General features: G+C 50.6%; 10 protein-coding genes across 10 annotated transcripts; 3 read left to right on the plus strand and 7 right to left on the minus strand.

Moving 5' to 3' along the window:
* Positions 1-944: 944 nt before the first annotated feature.
* Positions 945-1,382, minus strand: BDW70DRAFT_155215 (uncharacterized protein; the record flags this gene model as incomplete). Its single annotated transcript, XM_073740004.1, has 2 exons — positions 945-1,163; positions 1,221-1,382. 2 exons carry the CDS (start codon positions 1,380-1,382, stop codon positions 945-947), a joined length of 381 nt encoding a protein of 126 aa, XP_073601359.1.
* Positions 1,383-2,978: 1,596 nt separating this feature from the next.
* On the minus strand, positions 2,979-5,530 carry BDW70DRAFT_165630 (uncharacterized protein; the record flags this gene model as incomplete). The annotated part of the gene is made up of 4 exons (XM_073741790.1): positions 2,979-3,143; positions 3,195-5,168; positions 5,233-5,381; positions 5,419-5,530. 4 exons carry the CDS (start codon positions 5,528-5,530, stop codon positions 2,979-2,981), a joined length of 2,400 nt encoding a protein of 799 aa, XP_073601360.1.
* Positions 5,531-7,190: 1,660 nt separating this feature from the next.
* On the minus strand, positions 7,191-8,220 carry BDW70DRAFT_126202 (uncharacterized protein). Its single transcript, XM_073735052.1, has 2 exons — positions 7,990-8,220; positions 7,191-7,933 (listed from the first exon to the last, which is right to left on the minus strand). Exons 1-2 carry the CDS (start codon positions 8,108-8,110, stop codon positions 7,275-7,277), a joined length of 780 nt encoding a protein of 259 aa, XP_073601361.1. The 5' UTR covers positions 8,111-8,220; the 3' UTR covers positions 7,191-7,274.
* A 382-nt stretch (positions 8,221-8,602) lies between these two features.
* Positions 8,603-9,642, plus strand: BDW70DRAFT_126203 (uncharacterized protein). The gene has a single exon (XM_073735053.1). The coding sequence runs from the start codon at positions 8,825-8,827 to the stop codon at positions 9,227-9,229; it is 405 nt and encodes a 134-aa protein (XP_073601362.1). The 5' UTR covers positions 8,603-8,824; the 3' UTR covers positions 9,230-9,642.
* A 219-nt stretch (positions 9,643-9,861) lies between these two features.
* Positions 9,862-11,303, plus strand: BDW70DRAFT_5283 (nucleotide diphosphatase). Its single transcript, XM_073744203.1, has one exon. It carries the CDS (start codon positions 10,076-10,078, stop codon positions 10,892-10,894), a length of 819 nt encoding a protein of 272 aa, XP_073601363.1. The 5' UTR covers positions 9,862-10,075; the 3' UTR covers positions 10,895-11,303.
* BDW70DRAFT_126207 (CybS family protein) lies at positions 11,094-12,303 on the minus strand. The gene is made up of 5 exons (XM_073735054.1): positions 11,939-12,303; positions 11,816-11,833; positions 11,667-11,733; positions 11,490-11,609; positions 11,094-11,433 (listed from the first exon to the last, which is right to left on the minus strand). The coding sequence occupies exons 1-5, from the start codon at positions 12,069-12,071 to the stop codon at positions 11,268-11,270; spliced, it is 504 nt and encodes a 167-aa protein (XP_073601364.1). The 5' UTR covers positions 12,072-12,303; the 3' UTR covers positions 11,094-11,267.
* A 54-nt stretch (positions 12,304-12,357) lies between these two features.
* Positions 12,358-13,861, minus strand: BDW70DRAFT_5307 (MDR family NADP-dependent oxidoreductase). The gene has a single exon (XM_073744214.1). The coding sequence runs from the start codon at positions 13,547-13,549 to the stop codon at positions 12,515-12,517; it is 1,035 nt and encodes a 344-aa protein (XP_073601365.1). The 5' UTR covers positions 13,550-13,861; the 3' UTR covers positions 12,358-12,514.
* A 648-nt stretch (positions 13,862-14,509) lies between these two features.
* Positions 14,510-16,871, plus strand: BDW70DRAFT_5309 (DEAD/DEAH box helicase). Its single transcript, XM_073744215.1, has 2 exons — positions 14,510-15,042; positions 15,104-16,871. The coding sequence occupies exons 1-2, from the start codon at positions 14,678-14,680 to the stop codon at positions 16,746-16,748; spliced, it is 2,010 nt and encodes a 669-aa protein (XP_073601366.1). The 5' UTR covers positions 14,510-14,677; the 3' UTR covers positions 16,749-16,871.
* A 513-nt stretch (positions 16,872-17,384) lies between these two features.
* Positions 17,385-19,262, minus strand: adB (adenylosuccinate synthase ADE12). The gene is made up of 4 exons (XM_073744211.1): positions 19,137-19,262; positions 18,929-19,026; positions 18,799-18,867; positions 17,385-18,728 (listed from the first exon to the last, which is right to left on the minus strand). Exons 2-4 carry the CDS (start codon positions 18,969-18,971, stop codon positions 17,566-17,568), a joined length of 1,275 nt encoding a protein of 424 aa, XP_073601367.1. The 5' UTR covers positions 18,972-19,026; positions 19,137-19,262; the 3' UTR covers positions 17,385-17,565.
* A 527-nt stretch (positions 19,263-19,789) lies between these two features.
* On the minus strand, positions 19,790-22,704 carry BDW70DRAFT_5326 (DnaJ domain protein). The gene is made up of 3 exons (XM_073744222.1): positions 22,398-22,704; positions 21,253-22,332; positions 19,790-21,198 (listed from the first exon to the last, which is right to left on the minus strand). The coding sequence occupies exons 1-3, from the start codon at positions 22,492-22,494 to the stop codon at positions 19,862-19,864; spliced, it is 2,514 nt and encodes an 837-aa protein (XP_073601368.1). The 5' UTR covers positions 22,495-22,704; the 3' UTR covers positions 19,790-19,861.
* Positions 22,705-22,752: the final 48 nt, after the last annotated feature.

The raw sequence follows: 22,752 nt of genomic DNA on the forward strand, positions 1-22,752 counted from the left end.
AAGCCCGACAGTGGATCGACACTGGAAATTTGGTTCGATCACAAATAGCGTATCATGGCAGGCTTAGTTTGCAGTGCACAGCCAAGCTCTGGAGTTGCCCGGGAGGCCTCGACGAGCGATTGTCCCCAGCTGAATACTACTGAAAAAAAAGAAGTCCAGCGGTATCTGCGCCCCCGTTGTCATTATTCTCCCTGTTCGTGCTGATTGAGCATGTGCGAGCGTTTTATTGATTTGCCATTTATCCAAAGGGTCCGTCGCCGGCTGAGACACAAAAACGGAAGGTCATCAACACCAGCAGTCCGCAGCCGCAGCACGGCCCATGGCTCCTATTGTGGATCGTCAGGCGATGTCGTTTAACGCAAAAGGGTTAAGGAAGATCCTGACCCTGTTTCTGATCTGGCCTGAGATTCGGCTGCTAGGGCTGACGACCACTCCGTGCTGTAAATGCCCGGTTCGACACGGCTTTTCCGGGGCAAGAGTCGAGGTACTAAGACATCTAAACCATAATTCATAGAGAATATCCCGGAGAACCTTTTTTTTATCCTTGAGAAGAGGCGCAGCTGAGGAGTTGGTGAGAAAGAGTGCTGCGTGAACTCGGTGGTGCTTGCTAGAAAAGATTTAAGACCCACACGGTTGATCCGAATTGAGGAGCTTGGGCTTCAGTCTGTGTCTGAGGAGAATCGAGGGCCAGGTCTATGCCCGGTTCCTTACAATTTTCATCTACATTGACATACTTTGCGTAAGTACATACGGTTCGAAGATAAATAAGCAAAAGCATTGGTAAAGCTGCGAAGGACCCACGAGTAAAATATACTAACACACTAATATACATTAGAGGAAGGCACGCAAAGAACATCCGATGTGTGAACACAGCCAGCATTTCTGGCCAACAATCTGAATGCTGATAGCAGCCATAAGACCTCAGGTCCTTGTCCAACAGCCCATCAAGAACTACTAACGATAAGCCAGCAGGGCTCCTTGGGCTTTGACACAAATTCCTCGCCGAGTGAGGGTTTCCAGCCTGGAACAAACTCCGGCGCGTCTCCCCGGAGCTGAATGTTCTGAGCAACTGGCGGCCCTTCCAGTTCGTATGCATTCTCTCCTTCCCAAGGGTGTGCGAGTGGAGCTTGAATACCACCCTCTAGATGGGGCGGCTGGTAGGTCTAAGGAAGGAGGCACTTTAGCACTAATCAGCACAGCGGAGCGGGATGTTGTCTTACCTGTTGAGAACCGGGAAACCGATATTCGTCCAGAAACAGTCTATTCTGAAATTCCTGATATCCATGATCCGCCGGTCTCCTGAACGGGCCTTCAGAGCCTCGATCTGCCGCATAAGGCACGTGAAGGTAGAGCGGCTGCGGAGGCGGAAACTCATAGGGCATGGCCGGAGGAGTAGTATTTAATGATCTCAGCGGTAGGCCGCTCCCAGAGTTGCCGGCGGGCCCGCCGTGGCGAGCATGCCATCCCCAGGCAGGAGCAGGAGGATAAGGAGGAGGATGTTGAGCATCGTGCGTATGGTGGTGATGATATGGAGGAAAAGGAGAACGGTGAGGAAAGGCTTGAAGGCCAAAGCCATAACGTGTATTGGGGCGCGCATCGAAAGAGCCCAGCTCTTGATGCTGGTTGAAGGAAGTGGATGGGTTCCGTGAAGTGAAGCTCCTCTTTCTCTGAAAGGAGCCAAACTGTGAGCTGCTCTAATTAGACACAGGTCAGTGTTGATACTTGTTGATCCTGCAACTCCCGAAACAGGGAGTCGCATGAAGGATGGTTGCTGAGCAGGACCAAGAATGTGTAAAGACATACTGAGCTCCTCTGGTACCTGTGAGCTTTCCCCATGACGGGCTGATATGGTTGCTGCGTTTGTTTGACTGCTTTGGCTTCGATTGGGGCATGGGCAAAGTGAAGAAAGAGGATGAGGAGCAGGCTGGGAGGGCGCTGTTGGTTTCAGTTGCTGTAGAATTACGCTCAAATAACGCAGGCACGTTTAGACATTGGCAATGGAGATTACTAACCACGCATCGGAGAGAAGACAGCATGGATTAAGCAGAGCCTTCCTGAGAAGAGATAGCAGTCATTCTCCTGGCTTTGTTACTCTTATCCTTCATGGATACAGCTGGACATGTGGACGCCTCGTCTTGCCCTATGGACGTGGCGGTCGGAAAGTGAAAAGTAACCTCTAAATATGGCTGCGTCATTGTTCATGTAGGCTCTGATCAAGTCGTATATTGCTCAAGCAAGCCACACGCCCTCTCATCGCTAATCTATCCATTAAACGAGTTAAATGTGGCTCGTTACTTACAGCCAAGCCGTACATCCTCCATGTTTATCGAAAGCCACAAAGTAACCAGAAAGCTTCCTGACTTCTGCACCGTTGGACGCAGGCAAACATTAAGCCACCGGCCTACCACGCTACATGTTTCATTCAATTTACATCCATTTCCCTTGTGATTTTTTCTTGGTTTGCTATGGTCTTTGTCCATTTGACCTAGGAATTCAGGACAATATAAGGAGTCAACTGCAAAAGGAAAACATTTAAGTCCAATTCAACACCAACCCATAAGATCGGTTTCCGTTCCGGTTTGCCAGCTGCTGCTACTTTCGCAGTTCATTGCGCAACTGATCACCGAATATGTTCCGGATTGAGGAAACAGATGCGACCAAGGAATGACTGGTATGTCCACAGTATCACAAGGCCACTCAGCCTAGTTGTAGTGTACGGCCAAAGCTGTTAAAGGGAGTAGCTGTTGAAAGAACTCTTTTTGGTTCTGTTTTTTTCTTTGTTAAGTTGCGCAAGGATGAATCTTCCCCGCAGAGGGTTCAAAGACAAGAGTTGCCGGGCAGGACAAAACAAGAGAAAACTAACTCAAAACATGGATTGAGCGCATCAACCAACTTTGGGTATATTGAAATGAGAGTAAGCGCTATCCGAATCAGTAAGCTATCTCTTAGGGGGGGTAAGAGAGAGACAGACTCTAAACCTAGTCCATCTCAATTTGGGACTGCACTTCAGCTAGACTCGTGTTAAGGGCTTCCTCTGCAACTTGTCTCTCCAAGAGCTTCTCTTTTGCCAAAGACTCAGTATCCAAAGCGGCCTTCTCGATGCCTTGGTAGTCAGCGAGCTGTTGTTGCAGACTAAGGGCAAGCTAAAGATAGTTAGTAAACCAACATAACTGATGACCAAGCAGATGACTTACGCGAAGATGCCTGTCCCTTTCCTGCGAGGTAAGTGCTTCGCCAACCTTTTTGCAAAGTGTTTCCAAGCAGGCGCGGAAGGCGTCCAGGTTCTTTGGTTGTGTGCAGCCGATCGACAGATCCGAGACCCCCACCGTCTTTCCGGATACAGAAGATGGGGACTGGATTGCTCTCTTCTGAGTAGCGAGCATAAGTAAGTTACCGGTAGTGCGCCTGGACCCGTGGGTCAAACGTTGGGGGCTGCCAGTTGAAGCTGTACGCACATGAGATCTGCGTCCATTGCCCTGCGGAGTACCTGGAGCCTGTTCCTTCGAGCCGGAATTTGCCTTTATACGGGTTGACCTTGTGGGACGGGCGAATGATGGTATGTTTCCCTCAGGATCGCGGTGCGGAGGCGCAAGCAGACGGGGAACTGATGGGGTTGGAGTAGTAGGCGACTCCGCGTTCTTAGGGTTACGGGAGCTTCTGTTCCAGCTTACTCTACTGGAGAGTCGGGTGTGTTTCGGCTCGAGTTTAAGACCCTTTTCAAAATTGTTATGGAGATGATAATGTTTTGCCGCACTCCCCTCAGTGCTAGGGGCTTGGTTTTCGGTCGAAGTGATTGGTGCATCGACATCTTCCTTTCTGACACGCTCCTTTTCAGCAGTACCGCTCCGAGAACGGAAGATATTGCGGAAGCTGCCCAGAAGATGGTTGCTTCTCGATTCAGAAAGCCTAGACTTTTCAGGGCTCTGGCTCAGATGCTCCACGTGCGAAGCGAAAGGCGCGATATCATTGAATGTGACGTTTCGTCGCAAATTCGTGGCCACTGTAGAGGCTTCCCCGGTGACAGCGGAGCTGGACACTGAGCCAGAACAGATTGGGAGGTTGGTTAAAGCCTGAAGTGAAGAAGTTCGAGGAGGATGTGGGCTCATTGCACTAACTTTAATGGCAGTCACAGGCATTGGCGTGCTCTCAGGTTCAGATTTGGTCGTGTCCTTGAACTCCGACGCGACCTTCACTGGAGTCTCTGACTCAACCATCCTGCTAGGAACCTGGCGCAATCCTGTTCCTGGATCGGTGTGATACCGTTCTGGTATCTTCGGCACAGTAGGCTCGTCCACAGGTCGCAAGCTCTTCGGACTTGGTGAAAAAAGGCTACTCAGGCTGGGCTTGTTGACTGGCTTTCGTGAAATGAACATCTCTTTCCCACTGATGTCCCTTTTTTGAATGCTATCGAGCGAAAGCTGAGGACGGCAAAGGTTCCGGGTGGACGGAGTACTTCCTTGACTATTGCCACCACTCCCCTTGGAATCTGGTGTTTCCACCGATTCGAGGGCAGTGTCTCCGATCTTGTTGGTACCCTTCGGGGTGCTGGGCGAGAGCTTAGCCAGGCGTTGAATCAGGGAAGGGGTTGAGGATTGAGTATCGACTTTTTTTGACGCTTCTCCAGGCGCTCCTCCCATAATCACGTCTTCGGCAGATGAAGCGATTCTTAGAGTAGGCCCTGGGGAACGATGGCCTGGAATTCCTAGCACCCGTGTACGGTATTCGCCAGTAAAAACAGTCGGCGGCCTCTCGGGATCGCCGATATCCCTGAAGTCCCAACTGCTGACAGTCGAAGAAGATGCGGATGGAGGTGTTAGCCCAGGTTTCTGTTCCATTCCTTCAGTTAACTCATGGACTAGAAGAGTGGTCTGCTCCGATGGAGGTCGAGGACGAGGCCCACGAGGCTTCTCAACTAGCCGAGCACCAGAAAAACAAGTCTCACTCTGTCTTTTCTGTAAAGTGGCACCGAGCTGTTCGGCGCTCCGCCTCTGAATTGGCACGGGTATAAGGCTGCTGCTCCGGACTCCCTTTGCCGACGACGAATTTGCCGCAGGCCTCAAACCAGCTACTCGAAGGATGGAAGAGCTCATGCAATTTTCATCGCCTCTTGATGAAGGTTTTGTGTCATGGCTGCCGTGCGCTTTGGTATCCAGCGACGTGTTACTGTCCTGTAGCATGCCTTCCCTGAGATTAGCAAACATGCTATGCAGGTTGGATGATAGAGAGACTTACTTGGTTGCTCTTGACCAGAATAATGGATAGACATGAGGTTGGGCTCACTTGAGCAGCTGGAAAGTGTGGTTGTGTGTGCCTGTTGACTAGGCTGAATTGCAGCTTTATAATGAGCGTGTTAGCACCCCGGTTCTCGTCCTGGTTGTACTCTACAGTCCTGGCTATAAACTGAGGATAGAAGATTACCTTTTGCAGGGCCGTGGAGGCTACTAGCAGGGTCTGCGTTGCCATCGCCGTTAACGGTTGCTTGCGTGTCAGCGACGTGGTCCTCTGGGGAACAGCATCCTGCTTCAGACATCTTGCTCAGAAAGAATCTAGCTTAAGAATGCAGTGCAACCTTAGAGGCGGTTTAAAGCTGGCGGTCTGATAGTCTGAAGGGATGGATAGGAGGAAAAGTGTAAGGGGAGGATGGGAGGAGAAGATGGCCAGTGTGTTGTGAAGCGTTCCTGGGAAAACAGGTGTTTGCAGTCCTTGCTCGGCATCACCATTCCAGAGTATGCCTGTGTGCTCTGCTATAAGTACAGTGAATGCCAGTTAGGTCTTTATTTATAGTCGAACAAACATGATTAATACTGTTTTTCTTTCATCAGCACTATATGTAGAGATGCAAACCGTATCTACGCCCTTGCACAATGGCAACAAATGCAAGTCCTTCTTTTAGTAACTTAATATGACTAGATGTCGAGACTTGAAGGGTTATATATCATCTGTGTCCATGACTATATGCTTCAAACACCAAGTATGCTAGGTGTACCTGCAACCGAAAACATGAACACTTCTCTGGCTCCAACAAGTAAACCCATCAGTTCGAGCCGATTGCTGGGCTCCCAGAACAAAATAGAGAGTACTTTCAATGTCATTCTTATGAAAGTCCATTGCTCCAGGGTCTGCTTGCGTCGCGTTCAGTTATATCAATATCTTCCCTTCGGACGACGGCGCAACCGAAACTCGTATGTGTCGAACTCGCAAAATCCTTCTTGACAGGCAAACACTGCTGTGCAGACGATATACAGGCGGCACCTTCTATTAGACTTCTAGCTTGAAGTAGAGAGTTCCCTGAGGTGAGCTGAGCGCCCTTATCTCTAACAATGGGTGGCTTCCGTCTGACGGCTCGAGAGGTGAAAACCAGCTGGCCAAAATATCATATCTGCTCTCAAAGTGGATCGTCTTTCAAATAGTCTGTGCCGATGGCTTTATCTTGAATTAAAATCCAAGTATCCCGGTGGGATCCTTATCAATCAGTGATTACGTTGTCACATTAGCGGAAGTCTAGTATCTTTAAGTCAGTCTGATGCATTCCTCTGCATTATCTGGGAGTGTACGAGATAGCTTGGAGCCCGTGGCAGGATTCGCTGTGCAATTATTGACGCACAATTTTAATGGTTTATAATCTAAGGGTTCTGTTGCTGTTGATTGTGCCTCGAAGCTCAAATCAAACGATATTGAATGGAGATACTGGCCTGGGGATCGACAACAACTAGACAAACCCACACTTATGCATGTGGCATATTTTGACTTAGGAGAATGGAAGCCTGATAACCTCTGCGTTTCTTTAAGTTTTCTTGGGCATCTCCACTCTTCAGAGATGTTTGGTCGTAATTAATTCAACGGGGTCGTTTAGGGCCTTAGGTAGGTCGTAAGACAGGATAACATAAGAATTAAACGGAAGCAAATGAGATAATGTGAGCTAACCCTTTCAGCCCACAGTGTGAAAAGAAGTAGAGAGTAGCATATTTCATGCAAGTAGGTCTAGTAAATTTTGAGGAGTGAGTGAAGCAATACCATTTTAGGAAATGATGTTGTGATGTGCCAGAGAACAGCACATTTAAAACACCTTTTATGTATGTTTGATCACTCATTCTGTCATTGTGCAGCTCTTTCAACTGTTCAGAATATTTAAATACTTATAGGAGGTCCACTGAGGGCTTGAAGTTTCTGTACATGTCAATCTTTTTATTCCTAGATATAGGGCTAAGATGAGAACGCTAGGGTATATGAAGTATCTCATTCCAAGAGTAGAGACTTCGCTGGTATCTGAGGATTTAAATATCTTCTCTACCAATATGCTCCCCACGTTTCCTTTTCCCGCCAGATTGGCTAGACGGGCTCTCCGATTCCGGTGCTGTGATTGTCCAATCACTGATTCCCCATTCTATAGTGGTTGATCGATCACCACTCACACCGACGCCGTATCTTGCCTTCATCAGCCTGCCCAGCCCACTGCCTTCGATCATTTCCTCAAACCAGGGGATCCCGTCGGTGTTTCCATGTCTGTAAGTCCGAGAGAGACCCTCCGTGAAAACACCAGACGGCACAACGACGGCCGATTGAGAAGTAGGAGCATCCGCGGCCAAAGTAGAGGATGTCTGTTCCGCGGCTGGCGGAGATATATCTTGCGACTCGGGCTCTTCCCACCGCGGAAGAAGATGCATGTCCTCCAGAATTCGCTGGTCGTCACCATAAAGACTCCCAATAGTCACAGACATAAAATCAGCTTCTTCCCGCGGATCCTCACTCCAGTATGTGAGGGGCGACCCACAGAAGCCGCAGAACACCCTTTGCGTGTGCGGCGCATGGTGCGGAGTGAAGATGCGGCGGATGCTACCATGCGTCTCGTCGGGGAAGAAAGATTGGGTATGGGATTCATACCAGTCCAGAGGAACTCGAAGCCATGCAGTTAATGGTGTACCATACGACTTCCCTAGACATCAATGGAGTTAGGTGGGAAGACCTCACACAACGTGGGCAACGACGTACGGTTGTCCCGGCCGGTGTCGAAGTAGACCCGGGCGTGATCAGTGACATTGTCAGGGATCCTAATGAGGTATTGATTTCGTCCACACATGCAAGAGCCGCGTAGAGGCTCTTTGTGGTCCATGTTGTATTTGAAGGAAGCTGTCCACTTCTCACGTCAAAGGTGGTGGCATTTTCTAGTCAGGAAGATGGTATGCGGAGATGAGGTCATAGGCCCACGGGTAGGGTGAAAAGCCCCAGTTGTATCCTATTATTCAGACATCAACTCAACACGTGAGAAGACGTAGAATGTCACATACGCAAATGGTAAATAAGCAAACAAGCTTCGCCTAATCAATTGAGGTGCGGATTAACTCCAAGGCTCCTCCGCAGGCAATGGTGTTAGTATGAAGCCAAATTTGAGGATATCCTCCCCTCGCAGTCGTCTGGTACCGAGGTCCTGTGATATTTATGATTGCAGAATAATTGGCCATTCAGGTGATCATCGCTTGAAATTAATAGCAGGACAGATCATGGCTAGGAATATGAGACTAGGGCCACGAGTCGACTTCTCCGCACGCTAAAGGGGTCCTAGCCTCGAGGATTCGAGATGTCACGGTTCCTGACTTGACACCGAGTCTACCACTCCCTTCTTTTCTAGACTCTTCTTCTTTCCCTCTTTTATTCCTTCCTGACGACTATCTAATTTTCTCCGTGTATATCCACCAGTATCTCTTTGTAACCTATCTCTACCGTCGCCCTGTTTCCCCGAGTCACACTTCCCGTCACATGAGAATCAGACCCGCCCCTCTTTTGCTACGCTCGCTTTCACCCCCGGTTTCCGAGAAGTGCAGGCAACATGCCCTCCGCGCAGCCTCCTCATATCCTCGCAAGCTCCTCTGAGCCCTTGTACTCCCCCATCGCAGCTAGCGGATCAACAAATGCAGAAGACCGGCATGATCGCTCTTCATCTACCCCCACCAATTCGTCCCGACAAGGCGGCGAGAGGGACAAACCTCGTTTGACGGAGCAAGAGAAAAAGAACAACCACATCGCCTCAGAGCAGAAGCGACGCGCAGCGATCCGTGAAGGGTTTGATCGACTTACGGAGCTCGTCCCTGGCTTGGAGGGCCAAGGACGAAGCGAGAGCATTGTCCTAAAGAAGACTGTTGATTTTATCCACGCCCAACTCCAAGAGCGCAAGAACCTCATTACTGAGATCGAACGCAGAGGGGGTCGTGTCAGTGATGATATGCGACCCTAATTTACCTGTCGTTTCTGTACTTGGATACGAAGCCCGTTGGTGCTAAGTTAAGTCTGGTGGCGTCTTTCAGCCTCTCGCGATTGAAACGAGACTTATATAATCTATGATACCTTGCTTATTGCATGCAACGGCAAGATATTGCTAATTACCGTGAACGAATATAGGCGGGGAAGCTAGGGCATGGGTCCTACTTTCGCCTAGTAGGGAGGGCACTCATCCTTCAGCATTACTGTTGTCATCAGACCACATAATATGGGAGGCTAATCATCTCGCAAAATACTGTTTCAGAATGACTCGGCGTTTGGGCATGGGGGCATGATATCATATATCCCGTGAACCAGAACCTCGAATCTGGATTTCTATCTATTACGCGCAGTGCAGTTCTATTTGACACGATAACAATATCATTGACCAAGAATAAAGGCTCTAGCCAATAACTCTATAAAATTGTGTGACTAGGGAGCCAAACTGTCTGAGCTCTTATCAATCTGTGCAAAAGTACACCAATAGAGCACATTGTTATGTAGCACATGTTACCCCTCGAGTCCTATATTACCCTAAGTACTGTATACCTTAAGTGCTACAGCAGCTCTGCAACGCACGTCGGCCCATTTACTGCGCATTATACTCGACCTTGACCAGCCTTGCTCTTCTGAAGAAGCAGATATACTTATGCCAAGCTTCACCGCCCATTACCCGAATTAGTCAGATCTAGTACGCCAAGTTAGCATATGTCAACTAACTCATTTTCGACAGCATCTTACTACAAAGCAGTCATTTTGCATTCAATATACTCTGTACTTCCCGCTTGCTGACACCGCAAGAAAGGAGGCATTGAGAACCAGTATGTCAGAAAAGGAAGGACCCCTCCTCTCTGGTACAAACCCCACCGAGCCTCCGCCTTCATACGAATCCACGACGCAGGCACCAAAACGCCTACCACCGCCGCCGCCACTCTCTCTGCCCTTTCTCCAGACATTGCGCACGAAACGTGTTATCCTAGCCTCGCAATCCCCTCGCCGCCGCCAAATAATTGCTTATCTAGGCCTGCCCCATGTCGAGGTCGTCCCATCCAACTTTGCGGAGGACCTTTCGCACGAACTGCAACCTATTGAATATGTGCTAGCTACAGCAACGCAAAAGGCACAAGATGTTTACGCGCGTGAGATTGTCAACGAGGAAAAGGGCGAGCCCGCGCTCATTCTCGCGGCTGATACGATTGTCGTGGAGCCGCAGTCTGGCGCAATCTTGGAGAAGCCACGCTCGGAGGCCCATCATATTGCCATGCTGAAAAGTCTGAGAGATGCGAAGACTCATAAAGTTTTCACAGCTATTGTGGCGATGGCGCCGCTGAACAGTGCGAGGGATCCAGGTTATGCGATTGAGACAGCGATTGAGGAGACGGAGGTGAGGTTTGATGGTGGGTTGACGGATGAGTTGATATTGGCGTATGTGAGGACGAGAGAGGGTGCTGATAAGGCTGGGGGCTATGGGATGCAGGGGTTGGGGAGCATCTTGGTCGAGGGGATTCAGGGGAGTGCGGATAATGTTATTGGATTGCCGTTGAAGACGACGTTGAGAGTTATAGAGAAGGTTCTGATCAAGGCAGACGATGATGAGCGGTTGGGTTCGGATGGAGAGGACGAAGACGAGGATGAGGAGTAATTCAAAGAAAATCAATGTCCGGTCCTTTTGTTTGGGGAATAATGTTCGAGATACCCGATGGGTTGGTTATGAATAGAAAGTAACCGGATAGAGATTGGACTCTGATGCCCACGAAAGGTCGCGGACACGGTGATAGGGAGGTGCATCTGTTACCTGCATTGAGCTTGTCGCTCGTACCCTATAGTGGACTGCCTGGAGGAATATTCGGAACAGTCACATTTTATTCGCGGCAGAACCAGGTCTATCCTTAGTTGGCCTACCAGTGAAGCAAGTATACAGGGGCAGACGCCTAACATAGAAAACAAGTCTGATATAAAATGACAAATAAAAAAAAAGAAGATGGGTAAAAGAAAGAAATCATATATGCTCCGTTTTACGCCTTCCAGACCCGCTTGATGGTCTCCGTCAGGCCGACGTCGTTTGTCTCGAGCTCGTACAGACCGACAGCGGTAGTAAGGGTGAAGCCGCGCAGGAGCCAGTTCAAGAATGTGGAGGTCTTAGGGACACGGCGCGTGGGGAAGTAATCGATAATAGAGGCCCTTCAAAGCTGTTAAATCTTCGCAAAAGGAAATGGAGTAGAAGTTGGTGTACATACTGGAATCCAACGTGCGAGTGCAGAACAAGGAGCGAGCAGAGGACAGCATCCGTGACGGGGTTGAGAGATCCGGCAGCGAAAGGAGCAATAGTGAGAGGGATCAGGCCAACAGCGACCAGTCTGTAGCGATATTAGAGTTCGAGATACCCGCTGCGACTTGCTATGTTTTCGACGCACCTCTCGAAAGTCCAATGGTAGCTACCGTGCGAGGGGTGGGGTTTAGGGATGGGGGCTGGGTCGTTCACTGCGTAGAAAGCTGATTAGCATCTCGAGCCGGCCATGCATGTCCTGATAATATCTGTATCTCGTCCTTCTCGTAGACATACTTGTTCCCTGGATGGTCTCTGTAACAGATTGTTAGCATCATTCTCAGCAACCGTACCCCGCCCGGCCAAAATTCCCAAACCCCTTCCACGGCTGCAGCAAGCATTCATAACGGGTTAACTCACGAGGCAAAGGGGGCAGAATCTGCTTCTTCGCGGAGGCGTGGAAGGCCACGACCTGCGAGACACCAACGGTGTTCCTAGTCGCCAACGGCGCCCGGAAGGCAGAGAGGCAAGACTGTCGCATGAGAGAAGCCATTGTGACGATTTTGCTATTCACGCCGAGAAAAGGCTCCTATTCAAGGCACCAGAAACACGAACTGTAGGTGATGCTTCAAAGAGTGTCGAAGTCGTTCCGCTAGTAACCTCGGGAAGTCTGTTCGGGTGCACTTACCTATACCATTACTATACGGAGCAAGGTGATTGGTCGGTCGCTCTCCGCCCATCCGGCCCTGGCCGACCTGCCGGCAATTCAAAAAGGCGGGCATGAGACTGGCGCTGTCTGTGTCTACACTTTTTTTTTTTTTTAAAAAAGGCTCTGTTTAAGCACTTCATGTTATTGATTCATTCAGTTTACATGCTAAAGACGAGGCTTCTTTACCGCGATTATTGTAATCAAATAAATGTGGTGCGGTCATTCCTCAAATGCCAAGAGTCAGGCTTTTTCAGGAAGAAGTATGCCGTCATAACTGTCACATCTCGTTAAAACTTCAGAACAGCCTTGCCCAAGTTCTTTCCATAGAAGATGCCGACAAGCCCTTCAGCCGCGTTGTCGATGCCCTCCGTCTCGTGAATGAGAGTCTTGAACGAACCATCCTTAATCCACTTCTGCACATTCTCCTGGTGCTCCTTGGTGTATTTGTCGCCCATGCCGGCATCGCCGACAATAAAACCGCGCATAGTCAGTCGCTTGGTGAGCACGTAGGCAATGTTCTTGATGGGATATGGTGCACTGTTGTACTGCGAGATCATACCGCAAACAACGACGCGACCGAAATTGTTGATCGCTTCAAGCGCAGCCTCTAAGTGTTCACCTCCGACGTTCTCGTAGTAGATGTCGATACCGTTAGGAGCCAGACGAGCCAAAGCGTCTGCAGGCTTCTCTTTCTTATAGTTGAACCCTCCGTCAAAGCCAAGGTCCTTGATGATGTAGTTAAGCTTCTCGTCCGATCCGACACTGCCAATAACCTTGAGGCCTTCGTGCTTGGCGAGTTGACCGACCAGCTGACCAACGGCACCACTGGCGGCGGAGACAAAGATGGTCTCACCCTTCTTTGGCTGGCCGATCTCATAAAGAGATGAGTAGGCCGTCAGGCCAGGCATGCCTAGTGCGCCCAAAAAGACGCGAATGTCTTCAATGCCCAGTGGGTTCTCGAGGTGACGGATGCGGGACAGTTCATCCTTTTCGACCGCAACATACTCCTGGATTGGCAAGCGTCCAATGATGAGGTCACCTTCCTTGTAGGAAGCATTGTTGGAACGGATAACCTTGGCGATGCTTGCGCTTTCAATAGGCTTGTCGAGGCAGAAGGGAGGTGCGTAGGACTTGGTCTCTGCGCTACGCATGCGTCCGCGCATGTAGGGGTCGAAGCTGGTGTAAAGCGACTGAAGGAAAACTCCATCTGCAGGGGCGGCGGCGTTTGCGTCATACGCAGCAGGCTCGATGGTTAGATGTTCACCGGGAACAGGGTACCCATCGGGAATTTTCTTGAAGACAAGGGCTTTGTTGGAGGCCATGATGTGTATGAGAGGTGATAAAAGAGGGTTAAGTGAAAGTTAACTGCAGAGGAGATGATGATATCAGAATGCTTAAGGAGGCTACCAACCGTCAACCTTGACTTTATAAGCTCTGAGCATGCTCAACGATAAAGCGGGGCACAACCAAAATATGGATTGCAGATTATAAAGCACGATTCCACCAGAGAACGTTCTCGAGGAGACACAGCAGATCTCAGTCGGTGGTTATGCCTGAGTTGGACCCGGAAGCGGCATTGTGGCGCGACATCAACCAAGATATGCTCTGATTGACCAACATAACGTTGGTGACGCTTCGTCCTGGCCGAGAGCCGAGGATGGACTCCATCTGAACTCGGAGATATTGCTGGAAGGAGGAGGAAGACCTTTAAGCGACCACAACCACCATCCTCCGGCGCTGGTGAGGTCAACTGTGCGTTTCATGGCGGACCAGATCAGTCGGTCAAGAAGCATGAATCCAAAAAGCCCAAATCCGTGAAGTTCGTGCACTGAGTCGTTCCAACTTCAAGATTCGTGGTGGATATCAATATATTTACACCACTGTTGACTACCAGCCATGGTCCATGAACTAACCTCAGAAGTTTCTTGACTCTGTAGGGAAGAATATGGGACAGATCCCTCCTCGGGAAGTTTCAGTCAGCAAAGCATATCCGGCAGACTTCGGTGCCGAAGGTCGAAGCTGTGCAAATATATTATTGCTTAAGGCAGAAAGTCACTTTCGTGGCGTACTGCCACACAAAGGGTTCTCACCACGACAAATGCAAATGACATGAACAGTGCCAGTGTCCAGAATTCAGCCCAGATCATGCTTAATAGAAATCTCGTCTCCAACCATATCAATCGCGATAATCCTTCAACTATCACTGGTCTTTTCTTTGAGGCGCCTGTCCCCCAGCCAATCATGGCCGTATCGCCCCTCTCCGCCTTCAAGCTAGCGTCTTTTCTGCCGGGAGTTGATATTTTCCAAAGATAAGGGCTGGTTTTTTTTTCTCCTTTCGCCGCCATCAGTTACTCTTCACCTTTTGAATTATTTTTTCGGTTGCTTTGTGACTTTCTACATTGATAACTCTGGGAAAGTCGGAACGTGTCTTCATCTACCTAGGCCTAACCATGTTGGGTGCCTTTCGTCGCTCCGCTGTGAGCCATGCCCTGCGATCCTGCCCGCGAACATTGTCGGCGCGATCAAGACCCCAAACCCTTCAGTTGCTCTACTCATCGATATCCGGGCCTTCATACACGTCGAAATCACTGTTCCACTCAGCCCAGTCTCGGTTTTCGGCCCAAGTGAATGCCGTCGCGGAGAATACCAGCCAGAATGTCTCAGTCGAAGAGCTACCGACTCGGTTCGCGGAATTGGGAGAAAGAAACATTCTTCCACGGAATTTAGTGGAGAATCTCACGAAGCACATGAAATTGGAGACCATGACCGAAGTACAACGCAGGACGATCCTTGAGTCTGTGAAAGGCGGAGACATGTTTGTTTGCCCTTTAAACCGATCCCTTCTGAGCGAAATGACGGCTAATTTGATTCTCAAGGTTGGCTCAGGCTAAGACCGGTACCGGTAAAACCGTTGCTTTTCTGATTCCCGTTGTTGAGAAGCTCCTTGGCGATCGCAGTCTCCTTAAGACGAGTTACCGCAACGGCCGGAGAATTGCCCCTATCGATATTCGAGCAATCATCATTTCGCCCACGCGAGAGCTGGCCGAGCAGATCGCAGTTGAGGCAAAACGCTTGGTCGCTCGGACAGGTCTGCAAGTACAGGTCGCTGTGGGTGGTACCATGAAGCGGGCTGCTCTGCATCAGCTTCAACGAGAGGGTTGCCATATCCTTGTCGCGACACCCGGCAGACTCAAGGATCTCCTTACGGATCCCACCAGCGGTGTTAGAGCGCCAAAGTTGAACACCTTTGTTCTTGATGAGGCTGATCGCTTGCTCGACGAAGGATTCGCCCCCGAGCTCATGGAGATTCAACATCGGCTTCCGGATCCCGCAGAGGTTGATCGCCAGACCCTCATGTTCTCAGCTACCGTGGCCCCTGAGGTTATGGGCATGGTCCGCAGCACCATGAAGCGCGACTTCCGATTTGTCAAGTGCGTCCGGGACGATGAGGTCCCCACGCATATGTCGGTTCCGCAAAAGGCAGTGATTTTGCAAGGTCTCGAGAATGCTATGCCAACATTGTTAGAGCTGGTCAAGAAGAGCTATGATCCACGAAGCACATTCAAAGCTATTGTGTACTTCGGTTCTACCAGAGAGACAAACACTGCCTTTGAGGCGTTTGATCAGCTACTCGTTGACCCGGCCGACCCGGGAAGTGGACATCCTCTCGGTAAACTGTTTCTCGGCGAGATCCATTCACGCCTGACACAGGCTCAGAGGACTCGAGTCGCCAACTGGTTCCGAAAGTGTCAATCTGGTATCCTTTTCTCAACCGACGTTACCGCCCGTGGTATGGATTTCCCAAACGTCACACACGTTATTCAAATCGGTGTACCCAAGACCCGCGAGGACTACATCCATCGTCTTGGCCGAACAGCCCGCGCAGGTAAAACTGGTCAAGGCTGGATCTTCATACACGAGCAGCAAATGGGCACTCTTAGGAAACTGCTCAGAGATATTCCCGTCGAAGTTGACCGCGAAACTCTCACCATATCCTCCCTTAACCTGACTGAGGAATCCCCATCCACCACCCCTGAAGCTACCGAGACTCTCCTGCAGATGAAGTCGGGTTTCGCTCAAGTCAGCCGCGCTACTAAATCAGAAACATGCCTCGCCCAACTGTCCAACTTGGTCGGCAGTTTTCGCAACAGGTCCCTGCTGCGCGAGGCTATCACCAACCTCGCCATTCATGGCTACGGCCTCCGAGACGCACCACATATTCCCAGCTCCATGGCTGAAAAGGCAGGCCTCGACCGAGAGAGCGGGTTCAGTATCCGAAATTACAAACCGTCGCAACGCCACAGGCAGGATAGCGCGCAAGGCCACAATAACTACGGTGACCGCCGCCGTTCGTTCAATGACCGCCGGCCTATCCGCAATAATGACTTCTACCCCAATCGTCGCGCCGCCCGTAACTCCGGTCGTCAAGGTTCAGGTGCCCGTGAGCGTCATGGTACGCCTTCGGCCGAGAGGTTCGACAAGTGGCTCGATAACCGCAAGAATGAGGATGAGTGGGCCTAAATAAACCCCAAGCCAATCCCTCTACCGCTCCCTAGCTGTTCATACTATGGAATAGCTCTAGTTCAGCACTACCTAATCACCCCTTCGCAACGACAAAACCTACCTCAAAATGAGAATGCATTGGGCGGCGTTACAAGGAACTACTCGACTCACCTCTTGTTTTCGGTTCGTTTGTTTTGTCTACTGTCAATAGACTCGACTTGGCTGGACTCCATGTTATCTACCGATGTCTTTTTAGTGGCTTGCCTACTTTCTGGAAGGGTGTTTGGATACGGATATAACTTCTAAGTTTACCATACCATGTACGTTACAGATTTTGTTCGATGTATAATAGACATGACTTCTTACTGTATTATATATCGGGATTTTCCATGTTACTCCGCTCTTCAGGATACGTCTCTGATTTTAGTCGATCTAGATGCAACCATAATTTTTTTATGAATAAAGAAAACTAAAGAGCATATGCCGAATATCTAGTATTCCAAGCATTGCGCGTTCTACTCCAGGATTGACATCGCCGAAGGGAAGATAAAATGGAGGCAAAAATCGTACACGCTTTATTGGAACTCCAAAACTTGTACAAGTCAATGAACTCTCACAGAGAATAAAAGTAGATAAAAGATATATAGGAAGATTAACTGGACGAAAAGATCATACCGTTTCTCTCTAGGAGACAATAAAAAGCTCTATTCCATCATATTTGGTACTATTTCTCTTTCCTCTTTGTCGCTTTTCTTTCCACAATGATCTGAGGGGGGGTAAAAAAGTGGGATGTTGTAGGTTGTCAATCGTAGAGAAATGTCGTAAAGCCATTCATCTACTCACGGCAAATCATGTCGTCACGAGCAGGGCCAGTACCAATCCATTTCACAGGAACGCCGCCTAGTTCGCGCTCAATGTACTCAATGTATTTGCGCGCGTTCTCCGGAAGATCCTCATATTTCTTCACACCCATGGTGTTGCTCTTCCAACCGGGCAATGTAACATACTCGACATCGACCTTGTTGAGAACCTCTGCGTCCGCGGGAATGGTGTTCTCCAGACGAGTGCCGTCCGGCAAGGTATAGGCAACAGCAACCTTGATCTCGTCAAAGTCGTCGAGGATGTCGAGCTTGGTGAGGTTGAGCGCCGTGTAGTGGTTGATTGACTGGGAGTACCGAAGGAGGACGAGATCGAACCAGCCGCAGCGGCGCTTGCGGCCGGTGGTGACGCCGAACTCGCGACCGACCCTCTGGAGCTTCTCGCCGGCTTCGTTGAGCTGTTCGCTGGGGAAAGGGCCAGAACCGACGCGAGTGGTGTAGGCTTTCACGACGCCAATGATGGACTTGATGCTAGTGGGGTTGAGATGAAGGGCTTGCACAGCGCCACCAAGGCCGGTGGAGGAGGAGGTCACGAAGGGGTAGGTGCCGTGGTCGAGGTCAAGCAGGAGGGCGTTTGCGCCTTCGACCAGGGTATTGGGGGAGTCCTTGTGCTTGTTGAAGAATGCCAATTGATCGACGATGTGCGGGACGAGCAGCTTTCGATACTCCTTGAACCGCGCAATCTCCTCTTCAACATCGTAGTCCAATTGGCCGAATCGAGCTGTGTATCCGGCGTGCAAAGTCCTTAGTTTCCGCTCAAAGACCTCCTCGTCCAGAATCTCCCCCACACGTACACCCCTTCTTGAAGCCTTGTCACTGTAGCAAGGCCCAATGCCCTTACCAGTCGTGCCAACTTTCCTGCCACCAAGTCCCTTTTCCTCAAGACCATCGACAACAGAGTGCAGGTCGAAACAGACGTGAGCGCGGTCCGAGATAAAGGCGCGGGCCGCGGCGCCTTTCAAACCCTTTGCCTCCAACGCCGCCAATTCCTTGAAGAAACTAGGGACGTGCACGACAGTTCCCGCACCGATGAGGTTGATGCACTTATCTGAAACAAGACCGGAGGGGAGAATGTGGAAGTCGTAAGTTACGTTGCCGTGGACGATAGTGTGGCCGGCGTCTGTCCACAATCAGCTATGCAAGCTATGCGCCGTCAAATTGAACGGCAGTACGGGGGAAAGTATACTTACTGTGACCACCAGCAGCACGGCAGCAGAGCGTCGCCTCCTGCGACAGCATGTCCGTGATTTTTCCCTTTCCTGTTCTCGATCAGAACTTACACATATCTCAAGTATCTTCGACGGGCAATGTATAACCCACCTTCATCGCCCCACTGGCTACCGAGAACAATTGTGACAGCCATTATGCAACGGATTATAATGACGTCCGTCTATGGTCAAATCGAATGAACGAGTTCTCTACAGAAAAGAGTACGCAGTTAGCCTGGACTCGGAATGGACAACCCAATTGCGCAACCCCAAAACCCCACGGAGCGAACAAAAAAGCCATTTGGCGAAAAGAAACTCACAGTAATTGACCGGCAATCTAGAGAGAGATCGAAACAGAAATCACTCGCAAGTGATTGGAGCAGCGGCGAAAACTTCGCGACCGTCAAAGACCAAAAGCCAGAAAAAGGGACGGAGGGGAATTGCGGATGACAGTACATATAATTCTGCCTCGCCCGTGACTCATGTACCGGTATTGTATTATACTACATCTTACTGGTTAATAGATTTAAGAATATGGTACTGTATGTAACAGGCCGGCCAGGGAAAGAACCCCCCCACGGAGGGGTGAAGGGCCCATGGCCGATTTGCGATGGGCCCCGCCACTGGGACTGCAAACAGGTTCTCCGGTTTTCGGAGGCAAAGTAGGGCTTAGGGGTAGGGTTTGCTTTAGGGCTGTATCAGTTGAGCTCCCGGATTGCATGGGGATATACAATGCTATAGAGTCCATAAAGTACCGACCATACAATGGCTCGAGATATTACAAGAGCTCGGTAGGCTTTCCACTACAGCAATAGCCGCCGTAGCCCGACCCCGGGACGAAACACACTTTGCGCCTGAGCAAAAGCGCATATACTTAGGCGACTCTTTGACGCCGGTGCGAAAATTAGTAAATCTCATATAAATCGTGGCAAGAACCATGTCTAGAACCGAGATATGATACACCAGAATCCAGGCCAATCATAGGTATAGCCGAACGCAACCCAGCGCCATCCCATGCAAAGGTATTCCTGTAGAAACAAAAAAGCTAAATGATCTTCCCCCCGTTTCTCACCCACTCTCTCATCTGTCCAAACTTCAGCACACACTCCAGGTGCATCTCCCTCGCAACCTCCCAATGCTTCAACACCTTCTCATCCTGTATGAGCGCGTTCTTATACGAGGTGAAGCCCCGTCGAGCCGTGGAACCGGTACCAATGCCTGCACCCACTGTAGTATCGTCGCTTTCATCGCCCGAGATTTTCCCGCCTGTTTCATCAGCGAGGCCTAAACGAACTGAGTCTCCGATTCCGCCGAGCCAGTTGGGTGCCATCTCGGTCTGGTTGCTCTTGTGGCGGGAGAGGAAGTGGCCAACCATGCGGCCGTCGAAAGCGCCCCATTCGCGAATATAAACGTTCATTTCGGCGATGTACCGATCGAGTGCCGCGCGTGGTATCGCCATTTCCTTTGACCCAGCACTTATTGGGACAGGCTGTGGGGGTTCCGGGCGCTTGGGTGGGTTAGGGCAAACCAATTCTCGGGGATGTGTGTCGCTCTTTGATGTCTTTGGTGCTTTGGGCCGAGACTCAAATGGGAGAGTAGACGAGATGTCCTTGAGATCATCAAGGCCACCGCTATTTGTAGCGGTGAAGGGGAACACACCGCCAAGATTCTTCAAGTTCAGGGGATTCGAATTTCCGCCAGCAGTGTTCTTGTCTCCGGATTTTGAAGTCGGCCGTGATTTCGAAGATGATGGGTGTATCTTTTCTTTGCCACTGTTTGGCTTCTGAGGCGCCGCTGCTGCACTGGTGGTTTTGGCCGGAGACTCGTCGTCAAGATCCATTGCCTCTCCGTCAATACCAGGCGCCGGGCCGGTGCCTCCGACTGTTGATTTAGCCTCCTCAGCTTCTGTTGCGACGCTGGCTTGCTGTGGAGTAGTCCACGTTCTGACCCCCGGTCTAGCTTGCTTTCGAGGACTCCGGGTGCGCTGAGAATTTGGCTGTCTTTGAGAGGTATCGCTAGTCGGTAGGGCATCCGACATGTTCTTGAATTGGAACGCCGCCACCCAATCATTAGCCAAGAAGTTTTTCTCCGAGAAAGGTTGTTGCTGTTGAGCTTCCGGCTCCGAGTTCGATGTTTCGCGTTTCGGGGTGTGATCAGCGGTACTCTGCGAGCCATCTCTTGTTGATGCTCGGCCACGATTATTCGCACTCGGAGAGTTGCCGAACGGCGTTCTACGACTAGACTTTTTTAAGTCATCGTGGCTGCTGCTCTTGAAAGTCCCATTCTGAGGGAAGTCCTTCGCAAACGAGAAGTCAGCCTTTTTAGAGAATACCGGTGAGTCGGAATTGTTCCTCGCTGAGCTGGCAGAGTCAGAATCGTGCGCTGGATCAATATTAGCATAACCAAAGTGTCTCGAAGCGAATAAAGGAAACTCACCAGCGCCAGAAAACAGTCCATTAGTGCTACGAATATTAGAAAACTTCTGCTGCTGCCGAAGCCGACTTTTCGGCACCGCCTTGGGCTTGAACGTATCCTCATCCTCGCTGAGATCACTCGAGCTTGTAGAATCATAGCTCGGGGCCCCATCAGCCCTCAGGCTCGGGCTAGCGCTACGATGTCGTCCACTCTGTTGAGGATCCGGGCTCGGCGGGTTCGTATGAGGACGCGAATTCGTGTTCTTCGGCGAGGTCCGCGCGCTGCCTGAGCGTCCAAGCATAGAGCTGGAGAAGAACGTCTTCTCGCCTCCCGTGGTGGCATACGTACTTCTCGTCCTCTCAAACTCGGGAGTGGCCACATTCTCTGCGCCGCTGGCAAATCCAGCAGCCGGTTTCTTTGCAGTTGGGGTTGCTGCGAAGCTGAAACGATCAGCCCGGGTGCCACTTCTATACGACGCTGTGTTTGCTGCCATCGGTTCGTCACCACCTGCTGCCCGTGGAGCGAACCCTTGCTTTTTCTTCGCAGATTGAGCCTGAGATGTGAAATCGGCAGCCGAAGGCTTAATGTTAGTGTACACATGCTCATAGGCGGATTTCGGTCTCGCAGACGAGCCATTCGTTGTAGCAGTCGGTCTTGGGCCAGCACCGGATTGGCCTGCGCGTCCGCGAGGATCAAAAGACGACCACCCAGGCATAGCGTTCCCCTTCATCTCCTGGAACCCCCGATACGCGTCCGCACGAGTCTGCGTTTGATCGGGGGCCTTCTCCCACGGCTGCTTTGGTGCAGCCCTTGCATAGCTGGCGTACCTCTGAGCACCCGTAGAAGGACCATGATGGAACGATTTGGGGCGTTCAGTAAAGCTCGCCTTCGTATTCGGCCTCGCGGCTGAATAACTTGTTGTGGGATCCTTTCGAGGACTAGGTTTGGTAGGCCCGTAGTAGCCATTTCGCAATCTATCCGTATCATACTTCAACCGCTGGTGAGGATCGATCAAAATTTCGTGAGCTGCCTGGATCGCCTGGAATTTCGCATTCGCTTCCACTTCCCTGCCTGGGTTCCGATCGGGATGATATTTCAGAGCTAACCAACGTCAGACACGCTCGACTTCGCCATTCTCCGTCGCTATCTCCATATGTTTTCCTCACCTAACTTCCTAAACTGCTTCTTGATATCCTCGGCGTCTGCACTAGGCGTGAGACCCAAGTCTGCGTAGTAGTCTCTCCGCACATCTAGCTTGACCATTGTGGACGAGACTCACCGGCCAGCTAAGGAGCAATTAATGTCTCGGTGACTATTAAAGAGCGTATGCCACTGTAGCCTGGTGCTTGTCTACTCCTGCTGTACATGACCTGACAAAAGGGTGGCTTGTGAAGTGAAAAAGGTGGAAGAGCGGCGGACGCGGGGGGAGAAGGACGGTTGATTAACGGATAGAATGTGGCAGCTCGACAGCTCGACGGCTCGACGGCACCAAAAGCGCTCGGTTTGAGAACAGGCAAATTC

This window comes from Aspergillus foveolatus (genome assembly GCF_047715535.1).
Source record: "Aspergillus foveolatus strain CBS 279.81 unplaced genomic scaffold BDW70scaffold_1, whole genome shotgun sequence".
NCBI classification, from domain to species: domain Eukaryota; kingdom Fungi; phylum Ascomycota; class Eurotiomycetes; order Eurotiales; family Aspergillaceae; genus Aspergillus; species Aspergillus foveolatus.

Bases quoted from the DNA above. Each gene is read 5' to 3' on its own strand.
- BDW70DRAFT_126202 (XM_073735052.1), bottom strand. From the start codon at position 8,110: ATGGACCACAAAGAGCCTCTACGCGGCTCTTGCATGTGTGGACGAAAT. The intron at 7,934-7,989 runs GTACGTCGTTGC...ATTGATGTCTAG, and splicing joins CGACACCGGCCGGGACAACC to GGAAGTCGTATGGTACACCA.
- BDW70DRAFT_126203 (XM_073735053.1), top strand. From the start codon at position 8,825: ATGCCCTCCGCGCAGCCTCCTCATATCCTCGCAAGCTCCTCTGAGCCC.
- BDW70DRAFT_5283 (XM_073744203.1), top strand. From the start codon at position 10,076: ATGTCAGAAAAGGAAGGACCCCTCCTCTCTGGTACAAACCCCACCGAG.
- BDW70DRAFT_126207 (XM_073735054.1), bottom strand. From the start codon at position 12,071: ATGGCTTCTCTCATGCGACAGTCTTGCCTCTCTGCCTTCCGGGCGCCG. The intron at 11,610-11,666 runs GTGCGTCGAAAA...ATATCGCTACAG, and splicing joins TACCATTGGACTTTCGAGAG to ACTGGTCGCTGTTGGCCTGA. The intron at 11,434-11,489 runs GTATGTACACCA...ACAGCTTTGAAG, and splicing joins CACTCGCACGTTGGATTCCA to GGCCTCTATTATCGATTACT.
- BDW70DRAFT_5307 (XM_073744214.1), bottom strand. From the start codon at position 13,549: ATGGCCTCCAACAAAGCCCTTGTCTTCAAGAAAATTCCCGATGGGTAC.
- BDW70DRAFT_5309 (XM_073744215.1), top strand. From the start codon at position 14,678: ATGTTGGGTGCCTTTCGTCGCTCCGCTGTGAGCCATGCCCTGCGATCC. The intron at 15,043-15,103 runs GTTTGTTTGCCC...TTGATTCTCAAG, and splicing joins TCTGTGAAAGGCGGAGACAT to GTTGGCTCAGGCTAAGACCG.
- adB (XM_073744211.1), bottom strand. From the start codon at position 18,971: ATGGCTGTCACAATTGTTCTCGGTAGCCAGTGGGGCGATGAAG. The intron at 18,868-18,928 runs GTGGGTTATACA...GATCGAGAACAG, and splicing joins TAGCCAGTGGGGCGATGAAG to GAAAGGGAAAAATCACGGAC. The intron at 18,729-18,798 runs GTAAGTATACTT...GATTGTGGACAG, and splicing joins CCGTGCTGCTGGTGGTCACA to ACGCCGGCCACACTATCGTC.
- BDW70DRAFT_5326 (XM_073744222.1), bottom strand. From the start codon at position 22,494: ATGGTCAAGCTAGATGTGCGGAGAGACTACTACGCAGACTTGGGTCTC. The intron at 22,333-22,397 runs GTGAGGAAAACA...GACGTTGGTTAG, and splicing joins GAAGCAGTTTAGGAAGTTAG to CTCTGAAATATCATCCCGAT. The intron at 21,199-21,252 runs GTGAGTTTCCTT...ATATTGATCCAG, and splicing joins TGGACTGTTTTCTGGCGCTG to CGCACGATTCTGACTCTGCC.